Consider the following 25939-nt stretch of genomic DNA (forward strand, 5'->3'; position numbering starts at 1 on the left):
GCTAAGAGAGTCCTACCGTCACATATTAAAACGATGACCAAAGCAAACGGGACGCAATTACGGGGAAGTCAACTGAAGATGCAAACACATCCACACGCTACACTTTCTAGCCGTCTTTGGCTATCGTAATTGTCGTCTTTACAATAAAAATTACCATACTTAAATAAACAAACGAGCAGTAGGTGTTGCACGTTTGAAAACCGTAAAAACCTAAAATGTAAGTTAAATCATTTTCGCCCATACATTTCATCACGTAGACTGATCATTTCCTATTCTTAATATATGCAATTTTCGCGATTGATTCTCTCAACGAAAAGTGACTTCAGTTATTTTTTATCAAGTTACGACCTAACTAGCATTTTGGGCCAAGAACAAAATGTCGTCTACGGATAAGCAAAGAAAATTGCTGATTACTACCAGGTTGACAACCAGTTCTGTCAATTGGAGGCGCGAGCGCTTCACTGTCGATGTGGGTCGTATTGCTTGCCAAATAAAAAAGACAATGAATAAAGCATGATATATTTATTTTTGTATTATTTGTAGTGGATTTGGCATTATGGTATTATAGGTATACAGTATTGAAGATAAACGTGACGTAAATACCTAATGCACACCTCTCTGAACACGTTGACCCGGTCGTCATGGCACGAACGGTCACGCAACCACACTGATTCAAATCTCTGTTTTGGCAGAAAATTCTCTCCAGGAATTAGATACTCGAAGGAAAAAATGACGGCTTTTATGGTTGCCGTGCTTCCTTATAGGTCTGTCGGCGAAAGTCCAGATGGGTCTAGTAAAACCCATCCTAACCTACATTTTTTAACGGGCAAATCTACAATGTCAGTGATTTCGCAAAGTTTTTGTGTAGCCTATTTTTGCTTGTTGATTGACTGTGCTTGTTCTTTGAATGAGTACGGTAACTTTCCTCTATAAGTAGCCTTTATGAATGGTCACTCGCCGATTTGACAGCGGTTTACTACCAGATACAGCTGTGACCATTTCAGTAGTTCTAAAAATCGATTTTTTTTCTAATGTCCTTCAGTAAAAATGTGTTTTCTTCTTTGTGTGAAACGCCAACGGTCCAAATAAAAAGTACCTTTGTTTTTTAATTCTCTACGTTATTTATTTGTACTATACAATATGATTTAAACCGGCAACGAAACACTGGTCTGTTGCCTTTAGCCTAAGACGATTTCTGCTTGCGTATACCATAAGCATCTTTAGCGAATCCTTCAGTTTTTCCAGTTTCGTTTAAAGTCATTCGCGGTCATTTTTGACCATATTTAAATAGAGTAGCTCGCCCAAAGAGGGAACTTCCAACAACGATTTCTAGACTTATCTGTAAAATGTAACGGCCAGACATTTTTAAACAGTTGACAACCATACAATACAAGTCCAGACACAAACTTCAGCCTCGCTAATACGTCTACCTCGGTATTACGGAAAATATTAGAAAACGGTATTGGTCGCCTCGATTAATGCTGTGCTTATAAGCCTGCCTAAAGCTTTCCTTTGCCAAAGGAAAGCTTTAGGCAGGCAAAACGCTGGCTTGATCGCTACGTAATCCGGATAATCAACAAACATAGCCACTCGTTCTACACTTCGTACTACGATCTAGTACATAGTACGAAGTGTAGCAATGTAAACCCAATAAGGATTAGCGCATTGAAAGTCACCCATTGTTGGTTTAATTCTGATCGTACTTTGACCGTATGATCCTTAGCTAACTATAATTATTAATAAATTTTTATTTACTGAAAACATAATAAGGTGATGTCCAAGTAGGCGAAAGTTACGAACGAGACCTTATTTTCTCATCTGTTTACTCTATAGAATAGCTTCGAATTCCTATTGTGGCCGTAATAGGTGAAATGGTAATTGCGCCTATTTGATTTTAAACGAGACAAGGAAAATTATAAATACGTAATCCGTACTCGAATATTTGACAGTTTACGTCTGGAAATGTAATCATAGTATATCATTTTACATTGCCTGTTTGTGTTTCTAAAGCCCTTTGAAAAGCTATATCCCGGAAATCAAGGCGTCTTATTTTACAGTGTCTACTCCAAAGACGTCAGGGTACAACGCTCACTAAAATTAAGAGGGTACCTTTTTAGCTTGCAATTTATTTTTATACAGTGTTTATGATATTTTTATCTTGTTTATGATGGTTTTTATCTTCATTATAAATGTAGGCAAATCTATTGATTTAAAGTGAAATGGCCTGTCTGATGTGCTCGAATCGATGTGAAAACTTAGTTAGAAGTTATAACATTTTCGTCGGCCAAACGTATCTGACTGTAATGTAATTGACCGTAACGTACGTTCATTTGTGATATTCACTTACAGGTTTATACAAACACAAACAAAACATCCATTGTTAAGATCGCGTTTCGATCAAAGGTTTTTCTCCCACGTAGGCATGAAACAAGCTTTCTTAAAAAACAAAAGTACCAATTTTTGTTTTACAGGAATCCTACGAGACGAAAAGTTTTCACAACACATTAGATATGAGATTTATAGAAGTTAGTTGGTGCTTGATTGATTCGCTTGGAACCTCACCTAAGTTTACGGGCAAAATGAGACGCTCTTTCGATTTAAGCAAGCAGCCGCCAGTAGATGAATAAGTCAAGCAGTGTAACTCTATGGAATGAATATATGTTTTATTGCTTGTTAAAGATAAAATACGAAAAAAAAAACACGCAGATAATTTTTTTCAGCCTACCAAAAACATTGCTAAAAAAAAAAAGCGAATATGTAAAAAAGCGATACTAACTGGTAAAACAATAATAACTAATTCAATTAAGTACTTGGTACATTTTTAGGGTAAACGTATGAAACATTTTACTTGCCATTTAAACAGTAAATAAAATTTGACAAAAGTAGGTTGATTTTTCTACTTGCCTCCGTCAGTTGAAGGACGTTAAGTTGATCACTATTGTCACGGTATATATATATTTTGAGTGGATAGAAAAGTGTAACCGCACGAAGGGCATCCATAGTTAAAACTGAATATTTGCCTTTGTACTTGCCCTTCAATTTTCATGAGAACTAATGATGCGAGTATTACCCGTCCTGATGCTCACACACAATCTGCCTGTAGTAATGATCACAGTTAATTTTATTATTACTATTAATGTAATTTGTAGAGAAACACACAATTACACATAGATTCCTTAGCCATTTGAAGATACCCTTGAAGAGCTTCAGTGGTTTCTGATGAGAAAAAAATTGAAACTTTCCATGAATAGAGAGATAACAGTAGCAATGACGACATTGATTAGAACAAAAAACGCATATCTTTATACGAGACACGTATATCAGGCCCATTTCTATGTTGAAATATATGCTATTGCCCTATCTTCAACATGTCGTACTCTATAAAACAATAATAAAAATGAAGAAAACATAGAAGCAATATTATCAAGCAAATAGTCTTAAAGGAACCTAAAAATAAAAACTACTTCTTCAAATTTAGTAGCATAATGATGAAACCTGTTGATTTTTCTAATTACATTCTCCTTGACGTTCTGCGTTGTCATCGAATAATGTTTCTAGTTATGTGTTTCTTTGCTGTTTTTATCAGCTTGTACATCGCTTATCGAAATACGCGTAAAAAATATCGTTCAAAACATGATGCCGCGTTCGCTCGAAGACATTGTGCGCCATAGCGCCGAAACCGGAACACCCATTTAAGTATATTTTTATCTTCACACAAGTGCTGTCACAGTAACGATTCCATCTTAATAGGTACAATGGTTCACGCTTATATGACCAGTAGCAGATTCTAAATATTGGTAACTACGTGTACGTAATGTGCTTATCAGGAAAGCTTGGCTTTTCGACCTATGACCGTAAAATTAGTTAGGCTTTTAGAAACTATACAAAAAATACATGACAAAATAATGTGTGCAGAATTATTCCAGCAAGATTGGCCGCATTAGCTTCTACTAAAGGTTATCTCTGGCGGTCGGAAGCCACGGCTTCCCAAATGTTTAAATATTTTTCAGCGCGCATGTGTTTTACGGCGGAGTTTCGAAGTCCCCATAAACTTGTCTGAAAGAGACTTCGGACGTGCCATAAATAACAGGAGACCGAAGCGAATGGACTTCGCGTGAGGGACCATCTTTTGACGATGCTGCAATTAACAGAGACGATTGTGACCGTTAAAAATGTAAGAAATACTCATTAATGAATGAGGATTACTATTAGCACACGTTGTTACCTGCATTGTGTGTGCTCGAAGGGACCTCGATGAAATCAGCTTTAAAATAGAATACACACAGTGGAATCGTTTGCGTATATCGGCGCCCACTCACTTGGATAGCAGCCTCAATTGCTTTCACTCATTCCGAGCTAAATAACCATCAACGAACTTAGTAATGGACCTCTATCCACCGCATACACAATCGGTTTCCAGTACAAATTCTTAGATTTACGTACAAGAGTGCTGCAGGTATTGATAGTTCATGGGGTGAGTGGGTCCGAGAAACATTTGTTGGCCATGTAAGCCCGGCTGTCCCGAACTTCGAAGGCTGTGGATGAGGGCTCGACTTCGCTCGAACGATGCTCTGTGCCATCGCCAGAATAGATAGCCGGCGCAGGCCAATGCTATGTGTACAAGAGATACAATAAAGGCTGTTACAATGACGGTGGTGTGGGTGTCGCACACGACCTCTTCGGCCTCTAGTAACGCGTCTTCGTCGAGTACCGCACCCGCCGCATGGTTTGGGCCGTTTGTGATTACTTTCGAATTTTCTGCGGGGGAAAAGAAAGAGTCCATAGCGGAACGTTATAACGCCGTATGCGCATCAGAACAAAGAAAAATATCTGGAAGCTATTTCTCGTGTTCAATTAAAGAGATCTGCAAGCAAGGGAGTGCAATAAATCTCTGCATTTTCTGAAACGTGCTATTCAAAGTTTTTCATCGGCCTGCACTCACCTTTTTTTCTGGCTCTTGGGGGTCTGTATGTCGGCGTCTCGCGATCCCAGTTCCTGTCATGGGGCGTTTTTGACTCATCGCTAACAACGATGGCCATTGATAAAGGAAACTCCTCAACTTTCGCTGTGTCTTGGAACAGGCTGCTTTCCTTCTGAGAAACCGAGTTTCCGCGAATACCATCAACAAAATCCTCACTACGCGTTTTTTCGTGCAATGCGTCTCCTTGATTCCACTTTGCTATGCTTAGTACCTCAGGAGCGTGAGTTGTCCCTTCTTCTGAGGAGATGGATTTGCCTTCGAAACTACGTGTTTCCGATGAATCGGCAATCAGATTTTCACTAGCGTTACTGTATGTTGTTGATACAAGATCAAGCCCCGTTGGGAAACGCGGGGCTACGAAAAGTTTTGGAAGCTGTGGAGGCTCGGGGATATGTGGCAGTTCTCGAATGATGCCCCGATCTGGAATTACAGAAAGTATTGCGTGTACGAATGTAATTATCTACTCCACTAACTAAAAATGGCGCCCTCACATGTAGTCGGTTTGTTCGTCCAGCCTATTTAGAGCCATTACGTATCCGACTTTTTTTTACAAACACACTTAGAAACATTCCAAATATGATAAACGTTAGTAAGTCTTCAACGGACCAAATCATCAGTTGTTACCTACAGTAAAATTGCTGCGGTGGCTGTTTGGCAGGCCAGTGCACCTGATAAAAGCGAGAGGCACGTGAAAGTTCCTGGTGGTAATGGGGTCCGTGCGGATTCATGCGCCAACCGGGAATAGAGGGAGCCGAGTAGCGTGCCCTCATGGGAGGCAAATGATGAAGCGGTATGTTATCCTGTACGAACGTTGCGCCCTGCTCAGGTACAGGCAGAAACAATGATCTGGTTCGACTAGGCGGGGGTTCCCTGAAAGAACGGGGATTAAGCAAAATCCACTGAACTCCACCGGTATATAGCAGCCTCAGACTCTCTATAGTATCTACCTATTCTACGTGTTATGGAAAATAGTTTTTCAATGAACAGTTATATAAAATTGACAGAATGAAATGCTTATGATGACGAGCTTGTCAGGAGTTGTTACATGTTGACGTGGCTTTCTACGGTGATGGCTGGCTGCCTGTGAGTTCCGCCGTCAGAGCTCCTTGCTGAAGCCGATTGTGCAGCTACCTGTACGTCGATATCCTGAAATGTTACGCACACGTTTTGCTTTGGTAAAGTCGAAGGTATTATTTTGAAGTAAAAGAAGTATCTAAATTGCGTATTCAGGCTTAGTTATATTCTAGGGGCTATGCTTTTCAAAGTGAATATTTTCCTCCACAGTTAGGCTCCTGAATTCATCGTCCAGCTTGACGGTAGTCCAAAGTTATGACATCGTTATTCATTTACGCCTTTGTCAGGTACATATCTAGGTTAAACATAGAAAAATAGGCTAAAAACATGATAGTACTATGTTGCCAAACAAAAACGCATAGAATTATATTATTTCTGGTTAAATAGATTAAAGTACGGAGAGTCTCAAAGAACTGTATAGAGGGAGAGCACGAATCAGTCAACATATTAATGATCACTCTACAAAACAAACGAAACTGAAAGGCTCTTACTTCAGGAAAAATTTTAGCATAAATTTTTCCTCCGCCCAATCCGTAACCTCCATACGGTTTCTTAAGTTCGTCTTCAATTGAGCTCGTCACATTTGTATTGCCCATGTCTTCAATATGAATATTAGAATTTTTGGAATTGGTTATACTGTCTTCTGCGGTGATGTCGAATGTTTGCTCAGTAGTCGGCAGCTCCGTAGTTGAGGCTGAGTACAAATCAGTGGTGGTGTCCTGTGGAATCACCGCCCGTCCCTGCTTGATGACTTCTTCGGTGACCTCTTCAGAGGACCCTTCGTACTCCGCAACGGACTCTCCTTTTGCCGTCGTTGATTCTTCAACACGTATTGTCGTCGTGGTGCTAGATGAGGGTATATAAATAAAGAGGTTCTTCGTACGGATCAATGAAGATAAAAGTACTATGCACCTATGCAAAGCTCCTAAGTCAAATCAAGTCAATTTGCATAGGTTTTCCAGGCATTTAGGCTTTGCTTAGAAGCAGTGGAAGTCTAGAAATAAAATATCTTTTTTTTTTTCATACGACTTGTACCATACGATTATACTGCAAATAAATACATTCTACTCAAATATAATTTTTTACTGTTACACTCTTTTTTTATTCTTTCTTTACGTACGTGTTTACTTTAGCCTCGCCGGTAATTGGAGTCACGCTACGCTTCCGACGTCTGCCATATGATTCTTTACTGTTATGACAGCGCACCGGCTCACAGCGTTCCTGACAGAAGCGGATTTGTACCTCGAAATTGACGACACCAGATGCTGGAAATCGGAACGCTTTAAAGGTGGATTTTAGAACTTTATTATTGTTGAATTCCGGTTCAAGCGAGGGGAAAACGGCTGCATCGACGGGACATCCGCGATCGTCGATCAAAAACAGGGACTCGCCGGTGGAGCTGCGCGCGTATAGGTTACGCGCAAATATCGCGAATGCCGATTCAGGATCCCGGATTTCTATAATCAGCGTCAGCTCGTCGCCAAGACCAACGGCGTTGGCGTCACGGCCGAGGTGATCGACAATACGCATGCCGACCGTCGGTGGAGGCGCAGTGTTAGCCACAATCGATGATAAAGTAGGTCGATGGCCCGTTCTACATAGCACGGGAATAGACAAATGCATCGCAATTTAAAAATAACTTGTAGCTGTATAAGTTCGCAATATTTAGATCTCTTTCACTGCTACACAAAATCAACTAATTCGTTTCAAATGGCAGCTACTTACGTCACATCAAGCCCGGAGGCGCCTCCAAATGGCCCTGCGATGCTGTTTCTAGCGAGAGTCGATGCCAACGTGACGGTCTTATCGCTGGCTTCAAACGAGCATACGACCCGAATGTTTCTGTCCGTGTCGGTCATAATAACTGGGTGCTGTTGGACCATAACCTCGTTAACGTATTTGCCCGGGCCTTCGGTGGTAGTACCGCACCGAGTTCCCAGCGAGATAATATACTGCATCTGTGTTTGGCCATTGCCCATTACATAACATTGATTTGGATTGTTTCGCGAATAAATTCGGCCGTGGAACGGCATGTCGAAGTTAAGAGTCAGCACCATGTCCTGTTGATTGCACTGAACGCTCACTGTAACCCTCGTCAAAGGCAATTAAAATGTTAAACTTAGCTGAAAAAATAACTTCTGAACGCTTGCTCTAACTTTCTATAGAGGTATTTCATTTAGGAAGAAAAAACTTACAACGCCTTAGATAGGAAAAATTGTACTGCCCTGTATCGAAACAATTTGGCCAAAAGTGCTGCTAGAAAAAATTATCTTAACTGTCTTAATAAACCTTACAGTTAAGATAATTTTCTCTGATTTTAACATAAACCCGAGTCCGGCCCATGTAAACGGATTTTTTTTTGTAAAAATCGTATTCGATTTTAAATGAAAAGCTTTGTATAAAGTGTAATTATTTCCCAGTTTCAACTTTTAGTTAACCTTGTTCACAGGAACCCTTTTCGCTGAATATAGAGAATCGTCTATAGATTAGTCCTCCATTTCCTAGCGGGTAGCTGGCAAGGTCCTCCGAGCTGAGAGCACAATCGTGGTGTACGCTTTCGTAGTTAATAGAGCGACAAGGAAAACGACGCTCTAGGTCGCATAGGCGCTGGCATTCTTGAATTGTAAACGCATGAGTTAGCCGATCGATGACAGGTAGAAAGCGACCTAATGTGTCCTGGTAGACGCAGGTCGAAGCCGACTCTGGAGCGCACATATTTTCCAAATAGTCTATGTCTTCATTAGTCCTCTGCACAGAGTTTGCCTTCGAACGTCGTGTCTCTGAGTAGAGCAAACAGAGTTGCCGACTTTGTTGATACGTGGCAGATTTACAGATGAAGGCTCGTTCCCGAAGGCAATAATCTTCACACTCGGCTCGGCGTCTTATGCCAGACAGTTCCCGTTCGGGTGTGGTTCTCATCTCGAAATTCATCATCCTTTCGAACGTCCACAACTTATGGCAGTGTCGCTCTACAAACATGAAGGCATTCAGTTAGCAAAGTGTAATGTCTAGTTTTAAATAAATAAAGTCGAATTTTGCTCAACGGGTGTTTACGACTGATAACCGGTAACTACGCGCTAAGTTAATTGTGCGCGACAATTTTTTGCAGGGGGTCTCCCAAATAGCTGTGTACTAAGCTGAGGTTCATACATGAATTCGATTTCAATTTGCCCAGAATTAACATTTTCAGGGATGATTACTGCTCGATAGGGTCTCTTTCGCGTGACCATTTTGGGTCAAACGTTGTGTACGTGTAGTACCTGAAACGGCTTCTCTTACCTAGGAAGCAGACTTTCTCGAAATAGGCTGCGTTTGTTTGGACCGACAAGGCATTTCTGTTGTCTTCCGCAGCCAAAGGCAGCCATGAGGCGACCTGGAAATCACCGTATTCGACAACGAATGATCTGCATCGGTCACCCAGCCTTTGGCATTCGGCATAGGCGTCACTCACAACACCAACTGTGGCACGTGTCGGAATGCGATCCCGGGGCGCAAACCGTAAATTATATCCAATAGTCTTCTCATACGTGTACTGGTCGAACGAGCAGAACGTCGGTGAGTCGCTGCTGGGAAAGCCGGTGTGGACCTGATTAGCGGGCGACGGTTGACGTGGTGATGGCGTTGAGCCACTCGGATGGCTCCCTGGTAAACTCCCGCGGTGCTTGTCCTGGGTAGTTCGTCCTTCGGCGGAAAACAGTGTGACAACAGATTTAGATACGAACCGCACATAAATTGTAGACTATGGAAAAAAATGGCTCTCACCAAAATGTTTTGTAGCAGAAAAATAATAGAACATAGAGAATACGCAAGGGAAGATAACTAGAAAACTCAGAATTGAATTGAGAGAATATTATAGACAGAGAATCATGCTAAGTTTTGCGGACCAGCTATCTCGTATGCCACGTACTATTCCGCTGTCAGATATCCGGCGTGGACAGTACACCAAGAAGATGAACAATATAAGGAATCGAACGTTTTTAATAATAAATATTATAAAGCTCTCCTAAAGCCTTGTAATAAACTATCCTTTATTTAACTACACTCCAGCTAGATATAGCTGCTATATTTTATAGAGATAGATTATATAGAGATATCTTCCAAAAATCACAAAAAAAGTACTTTTCCATAGAAAAGCTTCACAGTTCATACAGACAGAGTTAGTATGCCATTCAGTTAACCTCCTTTGTAATAATTTACCATTATAGTTATCAGACGATAAAGTAGTCACACTGCTCTCCCGACAATCCTTTTCGGCGTATAACGAACGTGAGCGATACTCGAGGATACCGGGTGAAACAGCCTGACGATTGTCTGCACTAAGTAGACACTGTGGAGGGCCGAGACTTCCATTTTCGACGTAAGTGTAACTTCTGCAATTAAAGTCTGATTCGCGGTTACACTCTAGTTCGCAGTGGAACGTTGAAGTAACACCGTGCACTATGCGGGTGATGTGGGTCATGTAAACGTCGCGTTCGATCGCCGTATATTTGCAGGGTGCCGTCACTGAAAAAGAGGTTCGTCAAAACAGATGGTGTTGCATTGCAATAGAATCGTGCTAATGCGACAGAGCTGATTCGCATTATAACAGCAGCTCAATGCCATAAATTATCCTCTTGTCCAACTGACTCCTATTTGCTAAATTAGGTTTTCCAACTAGTTTTAGCCAAAGGTACTACATTTAGGAATATGTTTGATTCTGCCAATATCGAAAAGGACACCTACAGATAGCACATTGATTCTCGATGTAGTACATTCCGCGGCCGTAGGTGAGTCTAGCGGCACGATGGGACCGGTCTTCGGCGAACAGTTTACATTCTTGTAGATTGACGTCGAAAACGGCCGCTTTGCAAATGAATGTTCGTTCCTCGACGCAGCGTCGCTCGCAATCATGCATTGAAATATAGCGGGTCACATCACGGGGATAAGTTCCCGCCAATTCCTGGTCGACCAACCGTTCCGTCGCCCATAATCGGCCACCACAAGGCACATTAGCTGTTTCGAAACGGTATTGAAAGTGGTATGCGTCAATACGGAGCTACTGATAGCCTCGGAGTTCGGATCTGCGGCCTGGGCCACGTTATGTGGCCATGGTGGTGCAGAGGTAGTGTATTCCTCCACTAAACTTAGAGACTTGTAAAGTGTCTTAATTCAAACCTCGTAGGAAAGCCTCATTCCGCGCAAGAGGTCACTTATATAAAGCCAGAATTAACGCCAGCGTTTAACTTACAACATTAAAACGTTGCCTAGTACAGGTCATCTAAGCAGTGAACTCCGTGGATAGGTAACAACTTATCTTGATAGTTACACATGAGCTAGAAAAGAAACGCTTACCTCTGACGCAGATTCCTTCGAAATATGATTTGGCGGGAGCCGGCCGTAAATGCGCCGGTGTTGTAGCCCTATAGTAGCCCGAGATGAAACACTCGTGACGTTTATAATCAATCGTAAAACTTCGACAATCCTCTCGTTGCTGGCACTTAAGTAAGCAGTCCTTGGTCATACCGTCTGACGGCGAAGTTAGCAAAATAGCGCCAGGACGAGCCGCGGATTCGTAACCCGAGACACGTGCAAATGTCATTTTTTCGCCAGCTAGGCACGACTGGACTATGATAACAAGCACATTTTATTTGAATTGTGTTGTTAGTGTATGTCAGTTACTTGCGGGACGGTTGCTCGTATGATCTAAGGCTCTATCTCGTACAAATGCAACTAGAATAAAGTGAAATGACCTAACGTGTCCTAATGTTACAACTGGATACGTTAGGTTATAGCCCTAACATACATCAAAGGAGGAGGCAAGGTAGATAAGTGTACTGAGCACAACAAGTCACACCTATTCTAACCCCTACGCGATAAAGTGAAACGACGAAATTTTCGAAATGTATTACAAGTCTATATTAATAAATAGATAGATTAGTGAACTAATATCTGTGTACAGCACTAAAGTTACATTCAGGATAGAATAAAACCCAATGCTAATCAATAACAGGGTTAATATTCATCTGGCCTCGAATAAAGTTGTTCTGCTATAGTTACAAGTCTTGCAGAATTATCATGTCGTTGTGGCCATCTTGTCAAGCGTTTCGCTAGCTACACAATTTGCTCGAAACAAGTTACTGTTGTCACAGTAGCTCACTAGTTCGAAGTTTACGAAAAATGGTGCTTGGCACACCGAAACCCTATATTGGTCTTAGTTGACGGGTGATACGCGAAGAGTATGTTTTAATAAACAAATGACACGTGTGTGGATCCTGAACGAAGCTTAGCAGGTACAGGTCGAATTCCCGAGCAGCTCATTTGCTACGAACGCAGTAGTTAATTCTCTTGACGCTTCCCAGATCCACGGTATACATGAAGGAACCGTGATTAAAGCAAACGACTTTCACGATCTGCTTCGATGGTTATCATAGGCTCGTACTTCCACGCAGTCTTCATTGAACACTGACTCCATCACCAAGAAGACGATTCCATGCCTTTTTCAAATCGTGTACAACTTCAAGAGGTCCTAGAAGAAAATATTGTCTATATCTGGCCGGCTGATGTAGCCTTACTAGGATAATCGGACCGTCCTACTGGTAAAGGTGATTTTACGTCCAACCCCCTGTACAACCCCGCTGGCTGAAGCAATAGACGAGATGGCCTATGACGACTAATAGCATCGCTGCCGAGCCCATTCCTAACGGGATCATTACCTAGAGGTGGGTAGAGAGTGGATACAGATGGGGACGGGCTAGGTAGCGGTGGTGGGCCTCGGGTTGCTACTCCGGGTGGAATCGTGTTTAATCCGGTATCAGTGGAAAGAGGAGATCCCGTTGACACGGTCTGTGCTGCATTGTCTTTGCATGCTCTCTCATAGAAAAGGATGCCTGGGCGAGAATTTGTGCTTCCGGGTCCCGCTGAGGCGCGGTCATCGCCTGAATTAAATGTGAACGCAGAATTAAATTAGATAAGTGTTGATGTCGTACTAATAAGATACTTAACAGCTATCAATGTATTTGTTGATTTACGTTTGGTGATAGCTAACGCTTGATAGCACCTACAAAACTTGTGTCGAAAAGACCCACCAGAGATAAAGCACTGTCCATTAGAAGGGTAATAGGCGTAGCTTCGACAATGGAAATTAGGATACGTTGTACAGAACGACTCGCACGCCTGTTCGGAAACGATACCAGTCGTCGCCACTACATCAGTATAAATTGGATACGCGTCCGCCGTTTTTTCATAGGGACACGTCGGCGTTTCTAAAGAGTGTTAATTAGAACAACCAAAAAGGAAAACAATCACTTATTGCTCATCTAAAAAATTATCGATCGCAGCTGCTAGTCTCAAAAATATATATTTTTGAATACGAACCAGTAATGGTCGATAATACGCTACATCGTTTCGCTTTACATTAGAATTATATTTTCCATCATCATTTACAGTTGATCATTTCAAGTTTATGCTTATTTCTTTCACCCTCCGATCAACAGGAACTAACAAAGGCGTCTGATATCAATTACTATCATTTTTTGTTTGGTTATACATATCGAATCTGACGTCTTACCTTCAATACATTGATTCTCCAAGTAATTAATGCGCGGATTGCTCGTCTTGATGACGCCATCGGGTTGTGTCCGACGATCGTGTCTGCTCAGACGACACTCAGCCGTATCGTCGAAGTATACGGCTGATCGACAATTAAACGCCTGCTCATTTAGGCAATGTTCCTCACAGTCGCGTCTGCTGAGTACATGTGAAAAACTTTTCTCATAAAGCGTTGGCACTAGCTCCATGCCCAGCACGCGCTCAAAGGCCCACGCTTTTCCTTGGCACGCCGTGGCAAAGTTGCCTCGTAGGCAAATTTTCTCGAAATAGTTTTCGCCCGCCCGAGGGCTCAGTTCCTGCGTTCGACCCTGCGAGTTACGATCGAGTTTGTCGCATCGCATGTTCTGGTAGTTGACGCTAAATGCTGGACAGTCAAGGCCGGAGCTCTGACAAAACTGTCGACACTCGAGGGTGTTTCCCAATGCACCGGGACTCGACAGCTGGATAGCAGTTCTAGCAGCTGAACGCATTACAAAGCCAGTAATCTTCTCATACGTGAACACGCCCAGCGTGCATTGCTCTGAAAAAGAGCATGAAATTCATATGTAACTAAAGGAAAGTCAATGATATTTATTTGCTTACCTTGTTCTTGTTGCAACGGGGGAAGGCGGTCAAATGAGTTTCCCACGGATATTCGCGGATGAAGTATACAATCGTCGAGCGAAGTAGTCAACAAGAGTCTGAATTTATAAAACAGCGCATCCCTGATAACCACATACTGGCTCCATGCCGTAAAGAATAATCGGGATCGTACCATACAGTATCGTGCCACCCTATCCAATAGAATGTTTGATATCATTACACGTAATTAACAATACATCTTACCGTTGACTTATTTTCACAAATGCGAAGTTAAGTGAGGTTCTTTTCTATGCCGGTTAACCGAAATATCGTTATACACTGATGAAGTTCTACATCCAGATTACCTGTAATGCATTTTTTCTCTCCGTAAGCGGCATTGGTAAGCGGTGGAAGTCCACTCTGACTAAGCGAGACCGTATCGTCCCCGGATAGATAACATCGATTTTCCATATAGGAATAGGCTCTACAGTTAAACGTTGTTTCGCGGTCGCATTGGCCCTGGCAATCATCGACGGCTTGCGCGAACTGCAACAGGTCCATCGATACGACTCCTACACCAACACGGGTCTCATATCGGCACGATGTCGGAGCTAAAATAAATGGAAAATCAGCAAATGTAACTTAGCATATTTTGTTGTTGCGCTTTCGTTGTTAACTAACTTTTGAAACATATGTACTTACTCGGAGAGATACTTAATCCGCTAAATGGTAAATGATAAATTAATTAATCATAAAAGGATAGCTGACATTCTTAACGCGACGCATACTTTCCGCGTGCTGATCCTGAATGAACTTAAACAGTATTAGTTAGAATGATTAATAACAACTTGGTTAAATAACAACAATGGTAATCATAACAATAAATGACACAATGACTTCATCCTGACGTAGATGATTGTTGTCTAAATACAAACGGCGGCATTTGTATGGCCAAAGACAAAGCCTTCAACGGGAAGAAGAGGGAGCAAAGGAGCAATTTAAGGGGAAATTGACACAATTTAAATTTGTTTACCTGTAGCTGAGCACTGATTTTCAAGGTAGTCCCTGGACGAACCGGGTACCTGTCGGAAGGCCTGAGGCTGAGAGCGCCGATCTTCTCGGCTTAGTTTGCAGAGTTTTTGAACTTCGTCGAAGTCAGCTGATCGGCAGGGAAAGTTATCTTCAAGTAAACACATCTTGGCGCATTCTTCCTTATCTTTGACGTTGCTCTCCTCCCTAAAAATATAGATAGAGTATAAACAGGGATCAGTAATTGGAACTGACCATAAATAACGAACTCTGATTGCACGATAAAACGCGTACGTTATACGAAATCAGAATGATTTCGTATAACGTACGCGAGTCTCTTGTCAATATTGATCTGTCAGTACAATTTATCCACGTATGAGTTAATTTGACTGGATAAAAAATGCGTAATTTTTAGTTCGGTAGGACCGATCAGGCTCAATTGTAAGTGGAAATATACCATTTATGATTATTACAACAGAAGACTTGCTTTAGAAACTGCCCAGTTGTATTTAAAGTAAATTAATTGAGAAAGTTCGACGACAGGTGTACGTATTTATGGTCGTGATAATACGAGGCAGAACAAAACATGGTATCGTTGAATACGGATCGACCTAACCTAAAGTAGATTAGGTGTCACTCATTTAGCGAAGTGCCACACATCTATTAATTTCATGTAGTTCCGCTTGTACGCTTTCCAGTGTCGAGATCAGCTCTTCTAGCTATGTATCTGTATAAAAAGCGTATTTGACAAAAGAAAAGCATATGCAGGCAAACCAGGTAAACAAATCCGTTATATGCCATATCAGTCTTCTTTTTTTTGTCGCTTGACTACAACTGACCAATAATATTTCCTTGTCACCAATTTAATATAAAAGTAAACGCCTTTAAAGAAATAGCAGTGTTCTGCATACATTACCATGCATATAGCTATTAACCATAAGCCTATTTCTCCCACGTTAGATTCAACTAGTTCAATAGGCCTGCTTCGGCCTTCGTTCCATACAAAACAGGTTCGCTTGTAGCAGAGGTCGAATCCGTGACGTGTGTTTAATTTGCATTTGACGCAGAACGTCTTTATCACTGTGGGAAGTCTCATGCTTTATCTTAGCTCGACAATCTAGCTCTATAGCTGAGGGTTAGTGCATATCGCAATGTTGCCATGTACCTGTCAATGAAACCCTCGAGGTATGACTCCTTGACACGTTCGAACGCCCATAGGCGGTCGCCGCAGAGCGCATCGAACGTATTTTTCTGCACGCCGCGAAAACAGATCTTCTCGAAGTAGTTCAGCGAAGGATTGTCGACCAACAGCTCTCGACGGCCCTGTGAGGTGACTTGAAACGATGTGCACTTGTAGCCAACATAATTTAAAGTAAATGAGTTACATTGTGACTGTTGCTTGCATAGATTGACGCAGTCCCGCGTCAAGGCCGAGTCCTGCTGCTGGAGTATGGTGGTACCCACAACCTGACCTCCATAACCGACGCCAGTCGTCTTCTCAAAACTCTCGATGCCTCCAAAACAACTATGTTGGCCTAGCAAAAAGCGTAGACGAGAAGTTGCTATGTAAGAATATATTTATTTATCACTTAAGTGCCGTAAATAATGCACCTTGTACGTAAAGCTATAAAGACCCAACCAAGTCTTGATAGACGTATCTCGATTAGTCTCTTGATGATTTCTTTTTAATTAAGTAAATTGACCAGAATATGCGTTGAATGTTTGTCAAATAGGAGGAGTGAATGATGCTTTGAGGAATCAGAACGGTAATTTCTGTCTCCTGGTGCACTACAAAGTGCTGAATAACATAGCGTGAATTTAAAGTTGAACTTCATTTCATTACGTTGTTAGCTGACCGCTCCGTCGACGCTATACAGCCTGTAGTAAGGCTAGCGCCTTGATAACGAGCATTGGAAAATGAAGCTTTATGTAAAACTTCATTTCAAATCGAGATATAGCAACTGTTTTGCTGAATGATGCAAAGTCGTGGCAGTTACATATCGAATCAATACATGTTATGCCAGATCAAATAAAACAATACATCGAAAAGACTGAAGATTTGTTGATCTTAAAAGTTCCTCTTTAATGATTGCTTGGAAATGCTTACCGTTAGCAAAAAGTGGTGAATGCGCGAGGAAGTAGATAAATTCAAGCCACAAACACGGATGGAGCCACATTCTCTCCTAAACAAACCAAATATCGTTATAATCTTTACTTATACAACTTTGCTGACATTTTCACCCATTTACCCAATGTTCGTTTACGTCGCGTCGTGACCCACGTAAATGGTCGCGCCCTCGCCCGCCAACAACACACAAGGTAAATAGTTATTATACAAGTAAAAATAAGAGTTTAGCCACTTGCAGCTTGTAGCTTCGCGACATAAAGCAGACGAAAACTTCTGAAGCATCCCATCGTGTAGGTTTATCGCTTCGTGTACAACGAAAATTCTATGTAGCTAGCTTCGGTGAGGGCTTTCTCTCGAGCACGAACGTTTTCGCGAGGTCGATAGGCTTACTCGCATGGATGACATCATCAACTGGTACAATCGTTTACTTTTGCAATGGAGATTTTATCCTTTTGCGTTACACTGTTGAGACACAAAAGGACGTGCGTTTTAGCACAGATCGTCTATGGTAATAAATTTGTCGACGTTTTTTTTTTTCTAGTCTGAGCGAAACAAGTGGACGGTTAGAAGAGAACTGTCGGGGAAACTGAGCGACTGCAACTGTTTGATGGTCGACACCGTATCGACGACTGATTTTATCTCCAGCGCCGTGACACAGAGTCTCTATTGTACACACCCAAACAGAAATATAGAGGTTTGCTATGCTATTCTTTTTTTTGCTCTGTCTTCGCATATCTAGAGCCATAGGGAGCAGCAAGGACAATTGAAACGGATATTTCTGAAGGTATTATCATTATATGACGTAGTTAATATGGTGTAACTTCGGCAGACTATGTCAACTGTAAAGTTTCAAAATATAATGTTAATTTATGCAGAACAGGCCAAGTCTTTTTACATATACCTATATATAGTCAATTTGGATTAATAAAATATAGGCTTCAGGTTCTCCAGTCAGATGTTAACAGAGGAAAAAAAAAAGGCATAGAAAGCAATTTGCGCCGTATGGGGCCCATCAGGAGAAGATCCAGTTTGAGGCCCCATGCAAGTCTGTCACGTGAGTTTTAATGAATGCTACTTGAGTTAACAATCGCCAGATATATTCAAAGAATGATAGAAACAAATTATCGAGTCTTTGCTACACACTCTGTTAACAGTATTTATGATAAAAAAAAAAATAAATAAATGAAAAATAAAAAAAACGATGATTATAATAATAAATAACGATGATTATAATATAATTAATAATAATTCAATAATAATTGAAGTGCGCCAATACTGAGTAAGCTGCAAATTGTCAATAACAAGTTTCAATCTAGGAATCGTTGGAGCTTTGATAACTATCGGTTCATCATGATTAATAGTTTATGATATGTTAGACACTTATCAACGTACAATTATTATAAAGTTATTTATATCATTAAATAGAATAAAAATTTAAGTAAAAAAAGATATATGCTAGAGACCTGTAGATAATGTTGTGAGGCGTCTGAGCCTTTCGGCGAACGTCGTCGTTTACCATACCTGACACTGGAATCAAGTCATCGAACCCCGCCATTCGTTTGTATATTTGAGATTTTCTATCACTTGGACAGCAACGGATTAAACTAGCAAGCATCACCTTAGTCGTCATTTTTTTTTAACATATCTTAACGACATATTCGTAGTAGCTTAATTCGGTACCCTTAGCTAACGTTTTTAAGTAATAAACATTACGACGCCATTGTTCGAGATTGTGGTCTTTGACAAATAACGGTACTGAGGCCGATTTCGGTGACTGTGAAAACATCTATAGGCGAAACTGAGCAATGACTATCGAGTTAGGCTGAATCGAAGAGTGTAGCCGTCTGATGCAACACAAACAAAAAAACCTGACACAGGTCTCAAAATACGTGGCCTTTAGCTACAGATTAGGTTATTGATGTCCATAGGCCGCCGACCAGTGAAACAGTTCGTCGGCAGACTTTTAGCCGAGTAAGATTTTTTACATTTTAGTTTTTCGTGTAGCGAAACAGTAATCGATAATACAAATCACATATTGGATATGAACCCTACACAGGGTTTTTAGGTTCCTTCTTATATGTTGATTTGTTTCTACTTTGAGTAGATAAACGAGCCGCTGCTGTCCTTCCATTTCTACTATCAAGGAATATATAGGGCGTAAGTGCAGCTGGGAAAAATCAAAACATTTAGAAGGTGTTCAATTTTGTCTAAACATTTAGGTAGAGTTAAAATATGGCAAACTCTCACAGAGTTTCCTATGTAGACATGTAAAAGAGGCTAGATTAGAACCTCAGGCTTAGTAGCAGGTAAATGACACCCATAGAGAAGCAGGTGTGATGCAAGCGATTCCAGACCCCCGTATAATTTTCCTCAATTCGAAGGAACAAATTGCGTTTGCCGCTAATCCACTCGTTTATTTCGCGAGGTCGGTGTAGCTATAGAAATTAGAACTGGAAGCCTTAATTTAGAGAGAACAGCGATTGAGTAGTCAATAGGTACACTTTTCTCAAATGCAGCTCCGGTGTTACATGAGGCCGTTCAACTTATACTGATTAGATACGGCTCGAACCTATGCCGTGAATTGCAACCGGTTCATACATTTCAACTAAAGCATTGTAAAATAACAATTTTTACGTTAGGTTGATTGGAATCGCTTACAGTGAAAAGCTGGGTCTAAATGACAGATTAGTGTTTTATTTTTTCTATTCAAATGCATCAATCTACGCGCCTTTATCGAAGCTACCTCTGTATCTTTGAAGTTTTATGTCCGGTCTCCTAGACACTACACTGGACAGCTGGCTCCCACCACAAAACGAAATGCGTCTATGCCCGGATTCTAACCCAGACCACAACGTATCCCTAATAAACGTATCCTAATAGGGACAATATGTTACTCATTAAGCCATTCCAGGAACCGTCGAAAGTAGGTTGATGTACACACGCGAAATCCAAATGAACCCACTGAGCAAGGCCATTCGCAAGAAAACTGCGATCCAACTATTGCGCGTTTGGGTATTCAACTTCATTCGTGTCGACCTGTTTGTCGACGAGAAACTATACGGTACACAACTTAAAAACCCTACAAGTTGGATCAATAGACAGGGGAAAGACTATTATGAGCTGGAGCAGTGACATGCTTTATTTCCTGTCTTTACCGAAGTAGAGTATTTTGACCACTGCATTTAGTTCAGTACCGAGCCTAATATTTAGAGGGTAAAATTAGTTGCTTGTATCAGTAAAACAAGCTCGCTTAAATGACCTTTAAAAGCGTTTTAATTAGACCAACGTTTCTCGTTTGTCTATATATATTTATTTTATTATTATTATATAAAATTTATATAGCCAATGAAGACCCGTTATGACGATGGTAAGCGTTCGAGGGAGGGCTAAGCATTTCGAAGTGTAAATGCTGCAGGCCAAACCATCATCAGCTATTGGTTCTATAATTAATATTCCTCAGCAGTTGTTACATCAGGAAATTTAGGTTAAAATATTTGTCATCAGAATGTACCGTATGCTACCCTCAAGTAATGTCAAGCCAGAGAATGCTGCTCAAAGGTGAACGACGAGTATTTGGCGTAACGCGCTTCCCAGGCATGATTGTTCTCGACCTACGTTTGCCATACGGGATTAAGAACGGTAAAACATTTTGACTGTTCCTTATCACTAGAAACATAAGGCATATATGTCAAGTATTAGACACACAAATAGTGCACACGTTTTAGGACGTACAACCAAATAAAAGTTCGTTTCTGTAGGGGACATGCCCGTATCTGCAAACATGGTAAAAGTCTACGAGCGGAGCGGGCTTACCGTTTAAATTACAGACCGGTCTCCAAAAGGTTGAATATATCCACTGTGCTGACATCCGCGTACCTTTTCATCTTCAAAACCTCCACTTGTCCATTTGCTACTACCTAAGTAATAAACACTTCTGGGAACTTGCCAGTAGTTAGTCCTTCGCACGCCCCTACCTGAGCGTTAGGCGCACCGTCACTCAATCCACCGCTTTTGGGTAGCGTCTGCTTTTTATTTATTTCCCACTTTACAAGTACCTGCATACAATTCCAGTGATTGATAAAAACAGTTTCTTGTTCGGCTCCATAGAACAAACTATCATCCAGGTTTACCTAAGGAACGTTCTCATTCTGACGTATCCGAGGCTAGACTAAAACTAGTCCGTGCTATCCTGTGGCGACCTGGTGGTCCCATGAAATTTTCAATGTCCGTTAGTTCGATGTTTCGACGTTTTTCATTTGCGTAGATCCTTTGCAGGGTAACATCAATGGCGCAAAATTCCCATCCGCTCGCGTCAATGGTCACTTGACGTTTGTCTAAGCAAAACTTATCGATGACCCATCGAACCGGCGAGGGCAGTGCTGCCATCCGACATAGGATCACGCGTTCGGTCAGTAAAACCAGTCACTGACTAAAATGAGATCCGTCACCAACTACCTGACTAGACACGGAACCCGAAGTTGTTAAGCGCCTAACCGTTGTGTCAGTGTTGTGCGATGTTTTTTTACCATTCACCAGTGTGCCGTTCTCGCATTTCACTAGTAAATTTCATTACAGCGGCTGGCATTGTCTGCACAGTCATGCACCCGGCCGATCGCTAGCCATAGAGAACCAGAGGGAACTTGAACGTATGGAGCTTTAGATTCTACTACCCTTTCCCAAACTTCCTGTGGGTCAAAAGCCGAGCTGAGGCAAACGCGCACGCGTACCTGGTATGCTTTCATGCATAGACACTTGTTACATATAGCTACGATACGTTAGCAGCGGTAGACAGGAATTGACGTAAGCGAAAAGCTTTTTTTTTTTTGTTTATTCTATTCCATATGATGATCCATACCTGTAGGCTGCACGAAGCTTGCAAATCACTCATCTATCATTTAGGATAACCGCAGTAGCGCGCGAAATGCTGAACCGGTTCTATTCACAGGATGTGTCGTTGGCAGGATGCGCTTTGTCTGATCCCGTTTCATCCATAACTTACAGGAGAGTGGAGCAACAACGGTACTGGTACCGATGAAGCGAACTTGGTCTGAATTTGCCAGCTCAACAGTTAGCTCAGTCGACTTTCAATCCAACTTCTGGTTACTCTGTAGCCAGATGTGAGCCTATGGCTCGTAACGAGCACTAACAGGCGATAAATACCTATCAGCCTGTACAACGAATCCTGAACACGTGAATTTTGTACGATCTGAAATCCCCCTGCATACCGCCTCGTAGGCAACGGTTAGCTATAACGCTATGTTATTTCGATAATTTCGAGGATGGCTGTTAACGTTAAGCACTGGATGACCCAAGGAGAAAAGTTGTTGCTGCTTAAAGGTCCGCCAATTCATCTTGGGAATTAGCAGAACTAACCTCCGTAATCATTAACCTCTCCTTCTGACTGAACGACCTCCTGGTCTGACGCAGACAAACAGGTCTACCTGACCGACGGTTGATGATATGAAGTTCATTATGTCGGAGGTTATCGTAGTATCAATGTAGCCGGATCGGGGGTGTAATATAAAGGGAGATAATATACTATGACGGTGTTATTTATAACGGTGTGCGCACACGGTAAAATACATTCACACACAGATACAAACGGAGAAACGTGCTAGGAGCAGATGCATAGATGACCAGAGCAATTTCTATGCGAGGCCGTTAATCAGCTTACCTACAGATGAGTTAGATGAGTGTTAAACGCTCAACTTTGACAATGAAGCTTTAAGCCACAGATAAGTATTTATTGTCTTTGAAACTTGGTTTGTTCACTTTCGCTTGTTTAAGCCACCCGCACCATATAGCCCCGGGGGGCCATGAAACAATCATTTATTTGCCATATTTAACTGTTTATTATCATGAAGATTCGTATTATTGCTATACTACCTCAACCGTTTGTTAGAAATATATCTCATATTACGATGATGAGTAGCGAGCGTCGCTTTATGAACCCTACGAAAACGGTACAAAAAAGCCTCTGCACCGACAGCCATTTGAGTCATAAGCGACCCCGGTTATTTCTAAGGCCATAATAATAAACGTCACTCGCGGCTGTTTCGAATGTAGAGTGTGGCTTACATTGTTGAAGCTTCTGCTGGTGGTCGCCCGGGGTAGCGGACAAGGTCACACATACTGCCCGCGGCTGAATAAACGCGTAGTGAAGTAACGAATAACGTCAAGCGCCCTCATGGCAGCGATACGTGCGGAGCGCGCGCGTGAAACAAGCGTCAATATCTACATTATTATGGCATTGTTATCTTGTGAACGTACGAGTCAAAAACGATTTAGGTAGCACATAACGAAACTAATGTGCCGCGCAGCAACAGCTGGCATGTGTGAAGTTCAAATGATCCTATTGGAATCGTTGTTTTTCTTTTTTTTTTGTTTGCTGCTGTACAAGGATATATACGTGACGATTAATATGTTGCACGGCAGAAGGACACAGGGCTACGTCATGGTTCGTGTGTCATGGTGGTGACGAGAAACTGTTATATTTATGTCGATTGCCATCGCGACGGCCATCTTCATTTGTGAGCTCGTTTTGGCCATGATTTGTTTATGATAGCAAGAGATAAATCAAGCATAGAGAATATACGAGCACAATGTCGCGTACGCATGCGTTCACTAGTGATTTTTGGTAATTACAACAGAGTAAGTTGGGCTTGTCAAAGTAATTTCCGCTAAATATACCATCTCTCGGTCGATCTTAGTATCTGGGGTGCTATTACAAAATAAGGAAAGGATTAATAATCAGCTGGCGTAGGAGCCTGTTACCTCAATGCCAAACAAATTTACAGTCATCTTTCGATCACATCAGCGATCGATCTTCGATTTGTTTCTTAACAGTATATCAAGTACTTGATATAAAAGCAATTACACTCTCCGGTAAACATATCGTTACGTTATCTACAGATAAACAGCATTGGCCTTCTCCAAATTACAGCAAGTTAGAAACAATAAACCCGTTACAATGTCAGTAAAAAAAAAAAAAACGACACAGAAAAATCGCATATCATTATCTGTGATGCTGAATCCAACCAATCTGCAAAAATAAACAATCGCTGACTAAACAGTCTAAGCTATCGTTTAACAGAAGAATGTATTTGGCCAATTATGATTGGTCGGAGCTTCTCTCTTCCCCTATACTGCAATATCTGCATCCGGAAACAGCATGTTTATGTGTACCACAGTTCGGCAAGTTCCTTTATCCGACTAGCCATTGGTTGCCCAGGATCATAGAGATGTTATAGCATTGTCAATTATCGACTCGGTAATCGACATCCGTAGACCCTAACGAGAAAGAAAATACCAGCCTCACTCGTACACAACTGAAGGAAGACTGCGCCATAATTTCGGTTTTCATTTGCTGGTCTTCAGTCATTTTCGATCGGCAGGTCGGGTACACGGCATTAGATGTGTTTGCTTTTAAATAAATTAAAAAGCTTAAATAGAAATAGTTGACACAATGACTAATACGTTCCAGCTTCTAAGCTACCATTTGGAGATATGTAATATTCCACAGATACTTCTAGCGAGCCTCATTGACGATCACTGGACGAAACGTCTTTCAGTTAATAAACAGCGTCTCGTTTCAGATACTAACGTTGCCTGCGGAACAAGTCTACGGCCGTTCAAGGGCAAAAAAAGGACACTTAATTTCCTAATCTAACCCGTTCTAATCACAACGAAGAATTTTACCTGTGCTTCATTAGCAATCAGAAACTCACTTATGCTCCAGCAGTTCCGCTCCCCTTTTTTCAGACATTTACGTATCACTTGGCAACATAAAGTAGAATAGATCGTTTTGTGTTCGCCGCAATTAAATCACAGCATCGCTATTCAACGATCATTGTTCCGTTGTCCAGTAATTCGACAAGATGGAGAAAAAAAAAATGTAACAAAGGAGCACCTAGCTGTCTCCGTGTCCTGCTGGTTGTCCTTAGGTCTTTACAAATACTCGCAAATTTCACCGTCTATCATATACGTTGAGAGCCTTATGGCAATAGTACACTGCAGTGGTTAACGTCTTCTCTCGCCTCGCATATTTGTCAGGTTCTTGAAGAAGACGGTGTCCAGAGTTGGATCGATCGTCAATGATACGACAGCTGGAACAGGTCCGCTGATGATTTGAAGTTCTTATGCATTACATTTGATTCGTTATCAGTTTGGTTACTTCACGATTTCTGACAACAGTGGCAGACGCAGTTTGCCCGTTTGGCAGATGAATACATTTTTGCCATTATTGTCCTTTAACTTCTACTGCAACGATGACGAACTGCGCAAATCGTTCCGTTCGCTACCGACAAATTGTGTACGATGATTGTTTTTCTATGATTGTTGTTGGTCGCCAAAAAGCAAAGATAGATAATTGCGTGTTACGTTTAGCTTTGAATTTCCGTTTGTCTACTATAAGCGATCCACACGCGTACGGTAATCACGGTTCAATTTATTGTTGCGAGCAGACGATTCGTGGTAGTTATTGCTATACTAATATTTTATGTTGAGTCATTTCGATCTTCTGTGATAGCAAGAACAATAACGAGAGAGCCGCTTTTCGTTACTTGGCTAGAAAATGCTAA

The 25939-nt window shown here is 41.4% G+C and overlaps 1 protein-coding gene across 6 annotated transcripts; it reads right to left on the reverse strand.

Annotated features, from left to right (window-relative positions):
- Nucleotides 1-507: 507 nt before the first annotated feature.
- Nucleotides 508-25760, reverse strand: LOC111249681 (uncharacterized). Of its 6 annotated transcripts, XM_086988951.1 has the most exons (22): nucleotides 25088-25759; nucleotides 21174-24650; nucleotides 17340-17415; nucleotides 16398-16767; nucleotides 15237-15439; nucleotides 14569-14814; nucleotides 13602-14162; nucleotides 13120-13296; nucleotides 12748-12969; nucleotides 11387-11659; nucleotides 10778-11047; nucleotides 10253-10558; nucleotides 9335-9736; nucleotides 8494-9024; nucleotides 7781-8138; nucleotides 7176-7649; nucleotides 6547-6901; nucleotides 6027-6127; nucleotides 5610-5851; nucleotides 4943-5401; nucleotides 4444-4758; nucleotides 508-4138 (listed from the first exon to the last, which is right to left on the reverse strand). In XM_086988951.1, exons 3-22 carry the CDS (start codon nucleotides 17407-17409, stop codon nucleotides 4023-4025), a joined length of 6051 nt encoding a protein of 2016 aa, XP_086845077.1. In that variant the 5' UTR covers nucleotides 17410-17415; nucleotides 21174-24650; nucleotides 25088-25759; the 3' UTR covers nucleotides 508-4022. The 6 variants fall into 6 exon arrangements, with proteins under 6 accessions (XP_086845077.1, XP_086845078.1, XP_086845076.1 ...); XM_086988952.1 differs by lacking the exon at nucleotides 21174-24650 and having other exon boundaries at nucleotides 25059-25760; XM_086988950.1 differs by lacking the exon at nucleotides 21174-24650.
- Between the last annotated feature and the right edge of the window lie 179 nt (nucleotides 25761-25939).

This window comes from Varroa destructor, unplaced genomic scaffold (genome assembly GCF_002443255.2).
Source record: "Varroa destructor unplaced genomic scaffold, Vdes_3.0 BEIS01000004.1, whole genome shotgun sequence".
Lineage (NCBI taxonomy): Eukaryota > Metazoa > Arthropoda > Arachnida > Mesostigmata > Varroidae > Varroa > Varroa destructor.

Excerpts from the sequence above, each read along its gene's own strand:
- LOC111249681 (XM_086988952.1), bottom strand. The coding sequence starts at position 17,409 with ATGTGGCTCCATCCGTGTTTGTGGCTTGAATTTATCTACTTCCTCGCG. Across the intron at positions 8,139-8,493 it reads AAAGGGTTCCTGTGAACAAG|TGAGCGTTCAGTGCAATCAA; the intron begins GTTAACTAAAAG and ends CGAGGGTTACAG. Across the intron at positions 6,128-6,546 it reads ATGCTAAAATTTTTCCTGAA|GATATCGACGTACAGGTAGC; the intron begins GTAAGAGCCTTT and ends GTAACATTTCAG.